Below are 16583 nucleotides of genomic sequence, written 5' to 3'. Positions count from 1 at the left end.
TGATTGGCCGTGGCGGTGATGGAGGCGACGTGGCGGTCGTTGGTTGGCTGGGAAGTGGTGGCGGCGGCGCCAAGTGGCGGGAGGAGGCTGGGGGCGCGGAAATGGAGGTAGGGGAGGGGCTAGGCTGCCCAAAATGGAAGGAAGGGGTCTATATATAGCAGGAGGGGCTAGGGTTGGGGGGTTTGAGGCCATTTCGGAGCCGTTCGATCTCGATCGGACGGTCCGGAGTGGAGGGGGGTTAGGTAGGTGGGCTAGTGGGCTGTGAAGAGGAGTTGGGACGAGAGGAGAGAAGAGAAGTGCAGCCCGGCGGTAGTTTCGGAGACCGAAACGTCCGACGATTAAACCGGCAACGGTGCCGCTATGTTTAGCGGTTGGGCAGTCAAACGAACTCCGAATGCGATGAAACTTCGCAGGCGGCCTGTCTACACTATAATAAGACTGCACGACAAGTTGCAACCGATTCCGAGAACATTTTTATGCCACTTATAAAATAATATTATGGAGGTGCCGCGGGCGCGTGCGAGTGTGGTCGGGCTTAGAACGAACAACGGAGAGAACCGGGGAAACCCGAACGGATGCAAGTTTTATGAAAACATATGGATGCGATGCACATGATGCTATGAGATGAGATGCATAACAAGAACAAAATGCAAAACAAACGACAAAAACCCAACCACGAAGGAAATATCATATAGCATCTCCGGAAAAGGCAAGAGTCGGAGTTACGAATATGGAAAGTTGTATCCGGGGCGTTACATTATCTAAGTGATACATGATCCAAATCAACTAACCCATGTCCGATCATCACGTGAGATGGGATAGTCATCAATGGTGAACATCTTCATCTTGATCATATCTACTATATGACTCATGTTCGACCTTTTGGTCTCCAATGTTCCGAGACCATGTATGTACATGCTAGGCTCATCAAGTTTAACCCAAGTATTATGCATGTATAAATCTGGCTTACACCCGTTGTATGTGAACATAGAGTATATCACACCCGATCATCACGAGGTGCTTCGAAACGACGAACTTTAGCAACGGTGCATACTCAGGGAGAACACTTTTATCTTGAAATTAAGTGAAGGGATCATCTTATAATGCTACCAACATTCTAAGAAAAATAATATGCATAAAGGATAAACATCACATGCAATCAAAAATGTGCGACATGGTATGCCCATCATCATCTTCTGCTTTTGATCTCCATCTCCAAAGCAGCGACATGATCTCCATCGTCACCGACGCGACACCTTGATCTCCATCATTGCGTCGAGGTCGTCTCACAAATTATTGCTTCTACAACTATTGCTAATGCATAGCAATAAAGTAAAGCAATTACATGGCGCTTAGTGATTGACACGCAAGTCATACAATAATTAAAGATTGTTGGGGAACGTTACATGGGAAACAAAAAAATTCCTACGCTCACCAAGATCAATCTAGGATATGCACATCTGCGAGAGGATAGATTAGATCTACATGCCCTTGTAGATCGCTAAGCGGAAGCATTAAGAAATGCGGTTGATGTAGTCGAACGTCTTCATGATCCAATCATGACCGTCCACAAACTTCCGATCAAGTGCTGAATGGATAACACCTCCGCGTTCAAAACACGCACAGCTTGATGACGTTTCCTCCTTCTTGATCTAGCAAGAGAGGGAGGAGAAGTAGATGGGATCTCAACCATCACGACAGTGTGGGGGAGATGGTGGTGGAGCAATCCGAGCAGGGCTTTGCCAAGCGCCTCCAGAACTACAAATGAGGAAGAACGGGAGAAAGAGAGGAGGCCGCAGGGCGTGGGAATTGTTGTGTCCAGCCCTTGCGACTCCTCCCCACTATATATAGGGGTGTTGGAGGGCTGGGGGTGCAACCCTAGCCCCTCCTCCAATGACGGGAGGCGGCCAAAGGGGGAGGAGTGCCCAATCATATCATCCTATATATCAATCTTTACCTCCGGACCATTCCGGATATCCTCGTCGTGTCCGTGATCTCATCTGGGACTCCGAACAAGATTCGTTCACCAACATACATAACTCACATAATACTATATCGTCAACGAACGTTAAGCGTGCAGACCCTACAGGTTCGAAAATGAAATGATGTAGACATGACCATGACGCTTCTCCGGTCAATAACCAATAGAGGGATATGGATGCCCATATTGGTTCCTACATATTCTAGGAAGATCTTTATCGGTCGAACCTTTATGACAACATACGTAGTTCCCTTTGTCTATCAATATGTTACTTGCCCGAGATTCTATTGTCAGTATTTTAATACCTAGTTCAATCTCGTTATCAGTAAGTCTCTTTACTCGTTCCATAATACATCATCTTGTAACTAACTCCTTAGTCACTTTGCTTGCAAGCTTCTTTTGATGATGTATTACCGATAGGGTCCAGAGATACCTCTCCGTCATATGGAGTGACAAATCCCAATCTTGATTCACGCCAACTCAACAGACACCTTCGGAGATACCTGTAGAGCATCTTTATGATCACCCAGTTACGTTGTGATGTTTGATAGCACACAAGGTATTCCTCCAGTATCCGAGAGTTGCATGATCTCATGGACGAAGGAATATGTGTTTGACATTTAAGAAAGCAGTAGCAATAAACTGAACGATCATATGCTAAGCTAACGGATGGGTCTTGTCCATCACATCATTCTCCTAATGATGTGATCCCGTTATCAAGTGACAACAAATGTCTATGGTTAGGAAACATTAACCATCTTTTGATCGACGAGCTAGTCTAGTAGAGGCTCACTAGGGACATGGTGTTGTCTATGTATCCACACATGTATCTGAGTTTTCGATCAATACAATTCTAGCATGGATAATAGACGTTTATTATGAACAGGGAAATATGATAGTAACCAATTTATTATTGCCTCTAGGGCATATTTCCAACACGACGGAGGCGGCTCGGGTGGCCAAGTTGAAGCGACAACAGGACAGGGTCATCCGCTCGATGAAGGGTTGATCGTCTTCTCCAACTCCGACTCCAACAAGGGCGGCGACCACAGTTAGGTTGATCTCCTCCCGATCGAGCCCAACGGCTCGACGGGCCCTTGACCCGCGCCCTGATCGGGGGCGCCCAACCAAACCAAGGTTGGTGGGCCCCTATCGTCGCGCTATATAAAGGGGTGGGGGAGACGGTCGCAGGTAACAGGTGATTCACCGTGCATCAGAACCCCACCTACATCCCTACCGATCTAGGGTTAGCGTGATACGATGGGAAGCTCCACCACCACCGCCACCCACGCACGCCCGCGCTCACGTTGTTGCCCCTCCACCATGGCCACTGGCGCGAGCTCGTTTGGAGAAACAGAAGGCAGTACCACCAATGATCTAGCCTAACCGATCCCAAGGTCTACCAATGGTATCATACAGGTTTTAGCTCAGATTTTCGGTAGAAAGAAATCAAAGAAAAGTTGTTCCCCTCCCTAAAGAACCTTAGCAAGGCAGAGTAAAGAAAACCCCAAAAGTTCACCGACAGAGGGCCTCGGGCCTCGCCGGCAAAGTGCGCCACCACTCCGGCCGCGCATGTTCCTCTCGATCCCCACACGCATCGGCAAGCCGAGATGCGGGGACGAAGAACCACCCCAAAAGGGGCAAAGGGCACCACGATCAATCCTCTCGACGGCGGCGCGCTCACAGCAAGGTGGACGCGTAGCCGGCGAGGGGGGAGGCCACGGCCCCACCACCGTCTGCTCCGTCGCTGCATCGGTCGCAAGGAGAACAGAGAAAGGCTCGGCCCGCATCTCTTTCTCCAACAAAGAGGTGGCTGGCGGGAGAGAAAACAGAAGGAGGGAAGAAGGGCCCGCGCGGATCACGCGGCACGGCAGCTAGACGTCGTCGCCGGTGGTCGGCGAGGTTCTTTCCCGTTGTCTGGCATGGCCATGAGATCATAGGAGGGGCTCGCATCGTGGGCTCTCTCTGCAACAGAGAAGAGAAAGGAAAAGGAGGGGGAAGGAAGGGAAGGCATGCGTGGCGCGGTGGCTTTCGTCACCGTCACCGGTGGCCGGAGAGAGCAGGCCGTGGGCTGCTAGAGGAGCCGCCGCTGCTGAAAGAGACGAGGAGAGGCGCGCGGCGCGCGAGACGAGAAACGGAATGAGTCGGTGAGGCCGGTGGGATCGTTTTGATCCAGCGAAAACGACGCTCCACCGTCGGATCAAAACGGACGGTGTAGATCGAAACCCTAGAGCAGGGTGGGCCACTGGGCCGAAAGGGAGGAGGCCTTCTGGGTTGCTGGGCTGCTGGCGCTCGCGCGCTTTTGGGCCAGCTGAGGCCGGCGGCCGAGGCCGAGGACGCAGCCGCCATACGCTGGGCCGAGGCTGGGTTGCACAGTAGTTCTGTCCAGTTTATTTCTTCGGGCAAAAGTCACACAATTTATTTAATATAGTTTTTCTATGCAATTTTTTCCAACGAAAATTTTATTTAAGAAAATAGAAAAGTAAACAGAAAAGTTCTGAAAATGAAAATTGAAAATTTTCAGAAAAATAAAAGTTCATGAATTTTATAAAGAAAATAAAAAAGTTCATGATTTTTTATTCGGTGAAAGAAAAGTTTTTGTAAAGAATAAAAAGTTCATGAATTTTTTATTCATGTTTTTTCGCTGTAAATAAAAATAAAAGTGCTCTTTTAAAAGTGAATAGAACTAAAGTAAAAGATTAAATTGTTGCTTCTTTAATGCATTTTTGAACCAACCGGTTAAAATTGCTTAGAGAGTAAAAGAGTATAGAATTGTTTTTGTAAAGTTTTCGCTGCAAAGTAAAAGTTTTATCCTCCAATTAAATTGGAACCAACGGGAAAATTTAATTGGAAGAAATGTTCTTAGCAATGTTTTTCCCCTGTGGGTGAAATAAGATGCAGATAGTTTCCGCTATGACAAAAGAAAGATATTTGGAATAAAGTTAAAATATGGTATTGTTATCTTCTGACCAACGTTGATGAGAACAGTGCTATAATTTTATGAGTCTTATGTTCAATGTTTAAATCTCTGATAAATTCTATATCAAAGTGGTCATTTTTAGAGAATGGATAAAGATCAAGAAATGCTCTTGAACTTTAGAAATGTATATTTCTTCTTCCCGCTGCAATAAAGTTGATGATGATGATTATTTCTTAGCAAAGTTGCTTAATAGAAATACTATCATCACATTGTTTATGAGTTATATGCATTATTTTCATTTTCACCCAACGGTGATATGGAATTAATGTAGAAGGATGATGTTTATTCTAATTCTGCCACAACGGTCATTTAGAATGTAAAAGAAAGTTTCAAAAGTTTAATGTGCATTTCTTTTAACTAGACCAACGTAGGGTTATTTTTATGCCCATTATTGTTGATTATTGGCTAAGTTCTCTCAGACTAAAAGTTTTCCATGCTTTCATTCGTGAAAGCGAATGGATGGGTACTTGTGACCCGAAAGATGACAAAGAAAGGTCATGACGTGAGGGAGTATGTCCTCTCTAAAGAATGGCATCAAAAGAAAAGAGATAGATCATTGAGAGTCTTGGTTGATGAATGGCTTTCATGTACTCTCTATGAAGAAGATTTTCTAGTCAACATGATTTGAGATGAAAACAAGCAACATGCGTGTTTAATTTGACCAACGTCGGATCAAGCATGTGTGTCAAAGAGCATTCAGATTTATTCCTAAATTTGATGATCGAATATGCAGTCAAAAGAGCCAATTCTGGCATTTATGTTCCCTTACAGGGAACTACCCGCATGGCGGGAAAAGATGATTATGATAAAACCTGCATGGCGGGAAAAGTCTGGGAAAATACCAGCGTAGGGTAAAGCTGACATAATATTATGTCAAAAATCCCGTATGGCGGGAGAAATTCCGGCAAGAGAAAGATATGATAACGCATGTGCTTTTAATGTATCCCACTTTGGGAGAAAAGAATGGCGCAACTGTACACTTATGGATATGGTGCGCAGCATGATGAGTTATTCCAACTTGCCATTGGGATTATGGATGGAGGCACTTGAAACCTCCATTCACATTCTCAATAGAGTACCAAGCAAGTTGGTGCCCAAAACACCGTACGAGCTATGGACAGGAAGGGTGCCCTCCCTACAACACTTTAGGGTGTGGGGATGCCCTACTGAGGCCAAAATGTTTAATCCAAACATTGCAAAGTTAGATCCCAAAACAGTGAGTTGCCACTTCATTGGCTATCCAGACAGATCAAAGGGATTTCGTTTCTACTTCCCAGACAGGTATACAAAGTTTGTTGAAACGAGACATGCAGTCTTCTTAGAGGACGAAATGATGAGGGGAGCTTGGTAGCTCGGAAAATTGATCTTGAGGAGAAGAGGGTGCATGCACCTAATCCGATGATTCAGGAGTCATTTTTCTCACTACCAATTGCAACTCCACCCATGACAACTATGGCAGTAGACCCGGAACCTGTCCATCAGGAGCCGACTGAACCCGTTGTTGAGCATGAAAGGGAGGTGCAGCAGCAATTTTAGAAGAAGTGCCAGAAGTTGAGGCACAGAATGTGCCAGAAACTAAGGCCCTTAGAAGGTCTATAAGACCAAGAAAGTCAGCTATTTCTACTGACTTTAAAGTTTATAACACAAAAATGGTTCATATGGAAAAAGATCCCACCTCATATGAAGAATCCATGAGAAGCCCTCATCCATCGAAGTGGATGAAGGCAATGGAAGACGAGATGAAATCGATGAGTTCCAAAGATGTTTGGGACTTAGAGAAAATTCCTAAAGGAGCCAAAACAGTAGGCTATAAATGGGTCTACAAAATTAAGTATGACTCTAAAGGGAATGTAGAAAAGTATAAAGCATGACTCGTGGCAAAAGGATTTACTCAAAGAGAAGGGATAGACTACAATGAGACTTTTTCCCTGGTCTCATGTAAGGATTCCTTCATAATCATAATGGCATTAGTTGCACATTTTGATTTAGAGTTACATCAAATGGATGTTAAGACGACATTTTTGAATGGTGATTTAAAGGAAAATGTCTACATGAAACAACCCAAGGGTTTTATCATGGAAGGCAAGGAAAATATGGGATACCGCCTAAAGAAATCCATTTATGGATTAAAGCAAGCCTCTAGATAGTGGTATCTAAAGTTTAATCAAACGATTAAAAGTTTTGGATTTAAAGAAAATATTGAGGATAACTGCATTTATGCAAAGTTTAAAAATGGGAAATATATTTTCCTAATCTTGTATGTGGATGATATTCTGCTTGCTTGCAGTGATGTTAGTCTACTACAAGAAACAAAGAAGTTCTTATCCTCGAATTTTGACATAACAGATCTTGGTGAAGCATCATATGTTTTGGGCATAGAAATTCACCGAGATAGAAACAATGGAGTCTTAGGACTATCGCAGAAAGCATATTTAGAAAAGGTTCTTAAAAAGTATAATATGCATGCGAGTAAAGCCACACCTACTCCTATAGTTAAGGGTGATAGTCTTGGGAAATTCCAATGTCTCAAGAACCAGTACGAGATCGATCAAATGAAAGCAGTTCCATATGCTTCGGCAGTTGGCAGCTTACAGTATGCACAAGTGTGCACTCGCCCTGACTTAGCTTTTACCACTGGGGTACTCGCTAGATATCAAGAGAATCCAGACATAGAGCACTAGAAGATGGTAAAGAAAGCATTGCGTTATGCGCAAGGCACGAAGGACTACATGCTAACATACAGGAGATGTGATTCCCTAGAGATAAAAGGGTATTCTGACGCAGATTTTGCGGGGGACAGAGATGATAGAAAATCTACATCACGATACGTATTCACTCTCGCTGGGGGAGCTATTTCGTGGAAAAGCTCCAAACAGTCGATAGTTGCATCATCTACGATGTATGCAGAATTCATAGCATGCTTCGAGGCCACGGGGCAGGCGATATGGCTAAAGAAATTTGTATCCGACTTGAAAGTGGTAGGTTGTATTCACAAACCACTAAAGATGTACTGTGACAACCAGCCTATAGTATTCTATGCTCACAACAACAAGTCGAGTAATGTTGCCAAAACAATAGAGATAAGGTATTATGTTGTGAAAGATAAAATCCAGGATCAAACTATAAGTCTCGAGCATATAAGGACAAAAGATATGCTTGCGGATCCGCTAACGAAAGGCTTACCACCCAATGTGTTCAAGGAACACTTAGCCGGCATGGGTTTAAGGGAAAGTCTTATGATTCCTGGATAGGCCCAAAAGGAACAGAATTTGTTTCTGAACAAAACGTATGTTGTAGCTGTATGATTCTATCGGCAATTAAGCTGTGATGATGAAACATGCTCTATGTACCAATATGTGATGAAACAAATAAACTAAAAAGTATAAGGTTAAAAATAAAGTTGAGATCAAGGGGGAGAATGTTAGGTTGATCTCCTCCCAATCGAGCCCAACGGCTCGACGGGCCCTTGACCCGCGCCCTGATCGGGGGCGCCCAACCAAACCATGGTTGGTGGGCCCTTGTCACCGCGCTATATAAAAGGGTGGGGGAGACGGTCGCAGGTAATAGGTGATTCACCGTGCGTCCAGAACTCCACCTACATCTCTACCGATCTAGGGTTAGCGTGATACGACGGGAAGCTCCACCACCACTGCCACCCACTTGCGCTCACATCGTTGCCCCTCCACCATGGCCACTGACGCGAGCTCGTCTGGAGAAACAGAAGGTAGGACCACCGATGATCTAGCCTACCCGATCCCAAGGTCTATCAACCACAACTCCACCTCTTCCTCCAATGACCAAGATCATCCACCAGCCGCGGACGCCTAAGCTACGCCGGTGACCGGAAGGGCAAAGGCCCGGCGAGTAAGTGGTGAAGACGCTCCTCCTCCTATGTTTATTATCGTTTTTAGTTGTTAAAGTTAAGAACTTGTCCGGGGATGAACTCCAATGATCTGTTGAATGATGTACAATTCGTTTATGTGCATTTGATTGTCTGTTTGATGCCGATTTTCATTTGTGTGTTGTTTGATCACGTAGAGTTGCTCATTACTTTGCATGCGCAATATGGATATAAGGTGTCGGATATGAGATGCGAATATGAGAAAGTAAATTTAAGACATGATCCGTCCGTCAATGTCCGCAGATGCGCCCCCCGTTCGCGAGCATTTAAGAGGCCGAATTTGCCTAATCTGGCTTTAAATGCTCTAACTGGATTACCAATAACGGACGGGCGTTCGCCATGGATAACCTGTTACGAGCGGTAGGTTACCGGTGACGGACGTCGCGTCCGTCCCATTTGTGCCCGCCACCAATAGCCAGTTTCTCCTAGGAGTGCGTTCACCCTCCGCCACCGATGGACGATGGTACGTCGTGCATCACAACTCGGAGTCCGTCCCCTTCCGCCTGGCGCATTTTGTCGGGTGCGCGACGCCTCGTGGCGACCGCATAAACTGCTCGCTTTCCCGATCTGCCTGCGCGCACAAGGACCCTCGTGCCGTCGTGCCGCGGTGCGTGCGCGGGCCGGGTAGGGTAAACCCTTTGCTCCGCACCACCGGCGGTCGTCAGTGCGTGCGCGTTTCGCTGCACCCGCAGCCACGTGTTGCTCGGGTCCTCCCGGTCTCCGGTCCCCGGTCTCCTCCCCCTGCTAATCACACCTGACGTTTCGGCATTGCACGTCCTGATCGCCCTCTAGTGGAGCCCATCATCACTCATCAAGGGGGCCTTGACGCTGGCAGCGACGTCTCTCTTTGTCGTGGCCCGTAAACCTGCACACCGAACACGAGGAACGCCACATCCTGATGGCAATCACGATTAAACAAATGTACGCGCACTGCAACCTTAGATTACTACTCTAGCACTAGCTAAGTAGGCAGCACAGGGTAGTAAGTACCAACACAGGAATGCCGTCCACAATCGTGATGTGATGCGAGCAGAGCAGCTAGCCAGGCCACGCCAACCGAACCTGTGCTCGTCTGACCGCGACTAATTAAGCATTAACCCGTCGGATCAAGCACATGGTAACACTGGAGATACGCATCCCGATCCTACACTGTAGGAGAGCTCCGTTGCGTCTGCGTGCGCCTCGCCTAGTGGCTGGCCGCCTGACATGAACCGCGTATGGGCACCCGGCGAGGGCGAGCGCATCTTCGTGGCCGGCACCGGAGCCATCCGATCGCCGACCCACTTGGGGAATTATGTTTTCTAAGACCCACTTGGAGGAATAGGGATTATTACACCGACGTGTCAGCGCCCCAGATGCGTTTCGCGTGCAGGAGGAGCACCGAGGCAGTGGCCGCCTACCTGGCACGATCGATCCGGATCGATCGTTTTTCCTGGCGTCAGTAGCAGTACCGCGAGAGCATTTTCGTTACGTAAACGGAATAAAATAAAAGCAAAGGATGGATGGATGGACGGAGCGATTCCGGGCACGGTGCCGGGTCAACTCGCGAGGCTTGTGCGTGCGGTGCAGCGAGGAGCAGCATATGCAGCGCACCGCTCCAGTTATTAGCCAAGAGTGCAAACTTTGGTCTGCGCTACGGCTAGTGCCGTCAGGTTCAGTGAACGCTTGGGTTCCCCCTAGAGCCTGCCTGCCTGCCTAGACGAAACGGATGGTGGCGACGGGCGGAGAAAAAGCGAAAAGGGGAGGATAAGATCTGCCTGAATCCCTCCATGCATGCATGAAAAAGGTCACCTGCGGCATCATCATCGGGGGAGTGAAGGGGACGGCATTAGTGGAATCTAGCCAGTAGCTCTCACAAACAACGAAAGCTTGTATGGGGCGACGTGTCGGGCGCGAGGAGCACCAGCTAGAGGGTGCACTCTGTGGAGAGACCGGGCTGCGCGAGTCGGCGTCAGCCGGCCCATATTTATTGGACCAGCCTGTTGCCTCGGCATATTTAAGCCGGCGATGGATGGATGGCCGCGCCGGGCCGAAATCCCGTCTCGGACGGTTGCACCCAGGCCACGGCAGCATATAAACAAATGCCACCAGAATACGCAAATAATGCTCACCGTAGAACGAACGAACAGCAATCATGACAATGGATGGGCCTCGCCTCGCCTCGCATAAGAAAAACAGATCAGCTTGAAGTCGAATAAATATCATTGAGTCGTCCATGTCAGCAGCACAGCGAATGGATTAAGAACACAAACGACGAACATAGTCCAACGATTTTATTTTTATAAGCTGAAGCGTATTATTTGGCCATTTTCCAAAACAAAAGGATAAGGGTCCGTTAGACAGATTATGATGAAAAGAGTATCAAATTCGAATATAAGAAAATTAAATAAGAGAGCAATGCATGGGTTCAAGATATTATCCTACTCCAGCCAGTCGGCAAACCTTGAATAAATACATCGAACAAGTGAACTGCTTTTATTTAGTTCAGCCGGCTCCTTTAATTTTTCTTAGCCTTGATGCCATTCATAAAGATTCCTAAAACCCACTTCTGCACTGACGAAACTAACAGATATCTATCATAGCGAAAGCCAGTGCCACTATGAAAAGGAAGGAAAAAAAATCCCTTTCCCAGTGAAACAGAGCCCTAGTTTTTATAGGCTTGCACAAAACAGTAGCTACAACTTGAAATCGATGGCAGATTATGAATCAAAAAATACATTAACAAACGCCAGTAAACAGACTAGTTCAAACAGTATAATCAGTTGTCAAAGCCAACTGGTGTAAAGCAGCTACTTTGGACTTGCTCCTCTGCCACAGGCAAATGGAAATGAATAAGAGGCTAGTGGATTGACGTGTTAAGATAGGGTTGCCCATACTAGTGGTGGTGAATTCAGGCTAATATTCTGAGACGCGCACGATTCAGTAAAAGGAAGAAGACAATACAGAATTAAATTGTTGTACGTGTAAGCATGTGCAAGGATGTCTACGGGTTAAAAATGTCTGAATCTGTATTTTTCTTTTTAGACAATGCATGGATGATTAAAAACGGACATCTCCCTGACAAACAATTACTGATATATGTACATGTCAAAAAAATACTGATAATATGTAGTCTACACCAGACTTCACTGGTATAAGAAACAATTGAAATAAAAAGGATGCAAATTAATGCACTTCAACACCCAAAGCAGTATATACAAATCATTCTATCTTTCAACCTCAAGTCCAGTTTCAGCAAAGGGAGTTCGGAATTTCTATATATAAAAAAATAGGGGTTGATTAATCTATTGTGTATACAACATGTTTATCCAATACAACTGAAGCCTCATCCCTTCAAGAATCAAACTACATCAGCAATAGCCACTTATCATCAAAGGCTTCTTTGGAGACATCGCTAAAACAATTTTAAGACAATCAACATAAGTTCAACCAATACAATGGAAGCATGTATCCTTGGATAAACAATAACGCAATAGTCACGTATCATATCAAAGCCTCAGGACATCACAAATGAGCAAACTGGTGGTCCAAGTAAATCCATAACTCTTGCATATGGATGTGTGCTATGGCCAACCCTTGATCCTTCTTAGACGAGGACGCTGACTGTTAAGTAACGCTAGGTTCAGAAAAGACCGATAGTGTATTCCAAGAAACAACAGTTCTGGCACACACAAAAACCAAACAGCATGTTGGGCTTTTAGATGGGAAGTGACAAGCTACTAAACCTTTAGATCGACTGCATATTCAGGAATATTCATGACTATACCACACACAATGTTCTGTATTTAAGGAAACTCCCTCCTCACATAGAAGACAGAATCTGTGCTACTAAGAACTGACTAAAGACAATTACAGAAATTTAGCTTCACTAGCTTATCTCACAGTTTCATTACAGACTACAGCAGCAGCAAGGCACAGCTTACCCAATAACCAACTCAATGTGATCTTATGGAACGAAGAGTAAAAATCATATGTACAATGAAACCTTTAAATACAGATAAATGAGCATTGGTGGACTTTTTTAATTACATTTTCAGGTAGGTGGAGCAACATAATTGTGCTCCATATCAAAAGCTAGCCTTGACTCTGCTATCGCCTAGACTCTGCGAATGCATAGGTTATTACCAATATTACAGCAGACTTACATTTTCGCCATTCCTGAAGACAACTAGAACCAAGCATCATAATATAAAGTGGGCATATGATATTCCTAGTTACTCAACTGATGATATTCCCAGCATTGACTACTACTACATCCAAAGATTATACTTCATGAACTAGGTATCAGTGCAAATTTGGCACTATCCCTACTTTTACAGTGCAAATTTAGTGTCTCCCCCAGTAAAATCATGCCATTACATAGTGCCATCATCAACTTTACCATCCAGCAGCACGAGTCACCAGTTTCGTTGCATATCATGATGTCTGTGCTATTGCAGATTATGTCATGCATTTTGTGACAAGCCCAAACACTACATGGATTAAAACTGAAAAGAAGTGTTAACACTTATCAAAAAGAAACAAGTCCGTTCTCTTGGCTTTTTGGATGCAAATGCCCCAATGTAAGACTGTCAGATAAAGATATGTGCATTGGTGCAAAACACGGCCTTTCTTGGAGATACGGCTACTTTCTATCCTTCTTCAGCTTAAAGCTTGGACATGCGTCTTTTATAAGCATAAAGAATAAAATCAATTAGAAAATACTCCCTCCGTCCCATAATATAAGAGCGTTTCTGACACTACTAGTGTCAGAAACACTTATATTATGGGACGGAGGGAGTAGAATCGAAGTAGAGATGACAACATTGCGTTATAGTTCAGGAAAGAGGATTACGGCACAGGTGCACAGCCTTCAGGAGCTGACAAATTTCCAGACAACATCTCAATGAAGTTTCTTTCTGTTGTGAAACAAGTGCAGAAGTGAAGATATGAAAAATGGTATGCAACACCCTATGCTCGAGATATGTCTAATGTTGCAGTCATGCAAGGATATTGGCACATCAGTGCAAAAGAAGATTGGGAGCAACCTAACTACAGGAGCTGCATAACTAAGAAAGTTAGTGTCTGCTATGTCGAAGTGGTTGACACAAGAATAGAAAATAGGACCATATTTTTTCTGATTTTAAACGACAATGTATTTTTCTCATTCTAAAGGATAATGATAACGTCTGGTATGGTATATCATTGAAGACACTGTGATCAACCAATAAATATACACCACGGTACAGCATATTGTCTCTTAGGAAATTTGATAAGGACTTTAGAAACACACCGAACAATAAGTTGTTCAGCTTACAGTATGCAACGCAAAAAGGTTCCTCCAACAACTGCACATTATGTAAGAAGCTCAAACATTATGTGGATTAAAAAAAATTAATACTTATAAAAAAAGAAACAAGTTTGTTCTCTCGGGTTTGATTGGAAATGCAGCACAATAAAATCTGTCAGATAAAGATATGTGCAGTGGCGCAACAGCGCATAACACAGCCTTTCCCGGAGATACGGCTACTTCCTACCCTTTTAAGCTTAGAGCTTGGATATGCATCTTTTACAAGCATAAAGAATAGAATCCATAAGAAAATACTCCCTCCCTTCCCAAATATAAGTCTTTTTAGAGATTTCAACAAGGGACTACATACGAAGCAAAATGAGTGAACCTACACTCTAAAATATGTCTATATACATCCGTATGTTGTAGTCCATTTGAAACCTCTAAAAAGACTTATACTCCCTCCGTCCCAAAATTCTTGTCTTAGATTTGTCTAGATACAGATGTATCTAATACTAAAACGTGACTTGATACATCCGTACCTAGACAAATCTAAGACAAGAATTTTGGGACGGAGGGAGTATTTAGGAACAGAGGGAGTAGAATCCAAGTAGAGATGATGTCATTGCGTTATAGTTTTAGGCAAAAGGATTACGGCACAGGTGCACAGCGTTTAGGAGCTGACAAGTTCCCAGACATCTCAATGAAAAGCTTTTCTCTGTTGTTACACAATGGTATGCAGCGCTCTACCCTCGAGATATGCATAAGGTTGCAGTCATGCAAGGATATTATTACATCAGTGCAAAAGAAGATTGGGTGCAACCTACAGGAGCTACATAACTAGGAATAAATATACACCTTGGTACAGCGTATATGAGCTCTTAACAAACTTGAGAAGGAATTTAGAAACGCATCAAACAATAAGTTGTTCAGCTTACAGTATGCAAAGCAGAAAAGGTTCCTCAAACAACTACACATCAGTATATTACTCCTGGAAGCTCTGAGAATCCTAGTTCAGTAAGTGCAACGTTATTTCGCAATTCGAGTCCAGCAAAACAAAGGGTAGTATAATTCGAAAGAATATACAAGAGCTCCTAAATAGCACATAGGACTAGGGTAAGTTTGCACAGGTTCAGGTGTTTAAAATTTGGAGGTGTACAAAACAAAAAATCTGTCTACATTGTTTCCCATTATGTTGGATTTATTCTGAAACAAATCCGTGCATCGTCAATCTAGCTTCCTATGTTTTCCCCAAAAGGAAAAAAAGAAGCTTTCTATGGGTCACATTCACTCTCCTTGAGCATTACCAATTACACTACGTGACTGCAAGATAAACTGAAGCATGACAACTCTGAACATATTATGGCTTTTAAAGTACTCCCTCTGTAAAGAATTATAAGAGCATTTAGATCACTAAAGTAGTGATCTAAACGCTCTTGTATTTCTTTATGGAGGGAGAACGAAATACTTGGCTCACAGGGTGATAACAGAAAACTAGAAAACATTGCAGCAAAATGCAAACTTGAAAATCACATGTAGATTTGAGTGTAGAAGCAAAAATTTATATCAAATTTGGTATGCTGTTCAACAAAAGCAATATAATTTAACTGAAAGAAACATAAAATTGAAGTTCACTGCAATGCCAAGCACCAGATATACAGATACTAATGGAACAGACTCAAGACACAACTTAGATCAGAGACAAATTATACAGACATCAAGTTGCAAGTACAGCTTCAAAGCTAATCACAAAACATTCATGGTACAGACCAAATATGTCATAATGCGCAGGCCATAAGCACAAGCACCATAGTAATTCATGTCTCTCAAGCAAATATATACATATACAGAGCAAACCACGAAATCACACTGCAACTTATTCCCACATTAACAGGAATTGAGAAGAACCAACTCACATACGTGAACTCCCATCAATATTCTCGACGATACTCGCTGTAATCATCCCTTGCGGCAGGAGTCACCTTCTCTCCCACCCTCTCTGCCGCCTTTTCCTCCTTATACTTCACACCTTCATCAATTGCAAGCGCCCCAACGCCCCCAGCAACTGCACCCACAGCAAGCCCAGTGCCTAATCCATACCTTTCGCTGGGAGTCCCTCCCTCAGTCCTTCCTCTTTGTTCATACTGCCCAGTCACACCCTCAGTCCTTCCTTTTGGCTCATACTGCCCAGTAACACCTTCAGTCCTTCTCGGATCATACTGCCCAGTCACACCTTCAGTCCTTCTCGGATCATACTGCCCAGTCACACCCTCAGTCCTTCCTCTTTGCTCATATTGCCTGCCGTACTCCACAGGTGCAGAGGGCCCTGTGGTGTACTCGTACTGAGAAGGAGGCGGTGCTGGTGGCGCTGAGTAGTACCCGCTAGGACGGTAGTACTGGTCTGAGCCGTACTGCGGCGGTGCCGAATAGGTGGGAGGCGGGGGGGCTGGGA

The 16583-nt window shown here is 44.5% G+C and overlaps 1 protein-coding gene across 1 annotated transcript in view; it reads right to left on the bottom strand.

The window, feature by feature from the left end:
• Window positions 1-15745: 15745 nt before the first annotated feature.
• LOC119279749 (leucine-rich repeat extensin-like protein 3) overlaps window positions 15746-16583 on the bottom strand; it is a 1716-nt gene continuing 878 nt past the window's right edge. The window contains exon 2 of the mRNA XM_037560891.1: window positions 15746-16577. Coding sequence (XP_037416788.1) covers window positions 16063-16577 — 515 coding nt within the window. The 3' untranslated portion in view covers window positions 15746-16062. The remainder of the gene's footprint in view (window positions 16578-16583) is intronic.

This window comes from Triticum dicoccoides, chromosome 3B (assembly GCF_002162155.2).
Source record: "Triticum dicoccoides isolate Atlit2015 ecotype Zavitan chromosome 3B, WEW_v2.0, whole genome shotgun sequence".
NCBI classification, from domain to species: domain Eukaryota; kingdom Viridiplantae; phylum Streptophyta; class Magnoliopsida; order Poales; family Poaceae; genus Triticum; species Triticum dicoccoides.
Note: the sequence above shows the minus strand (reverse complement) of the source record. Positions and strands in the feature narration are given on the sequence as shown.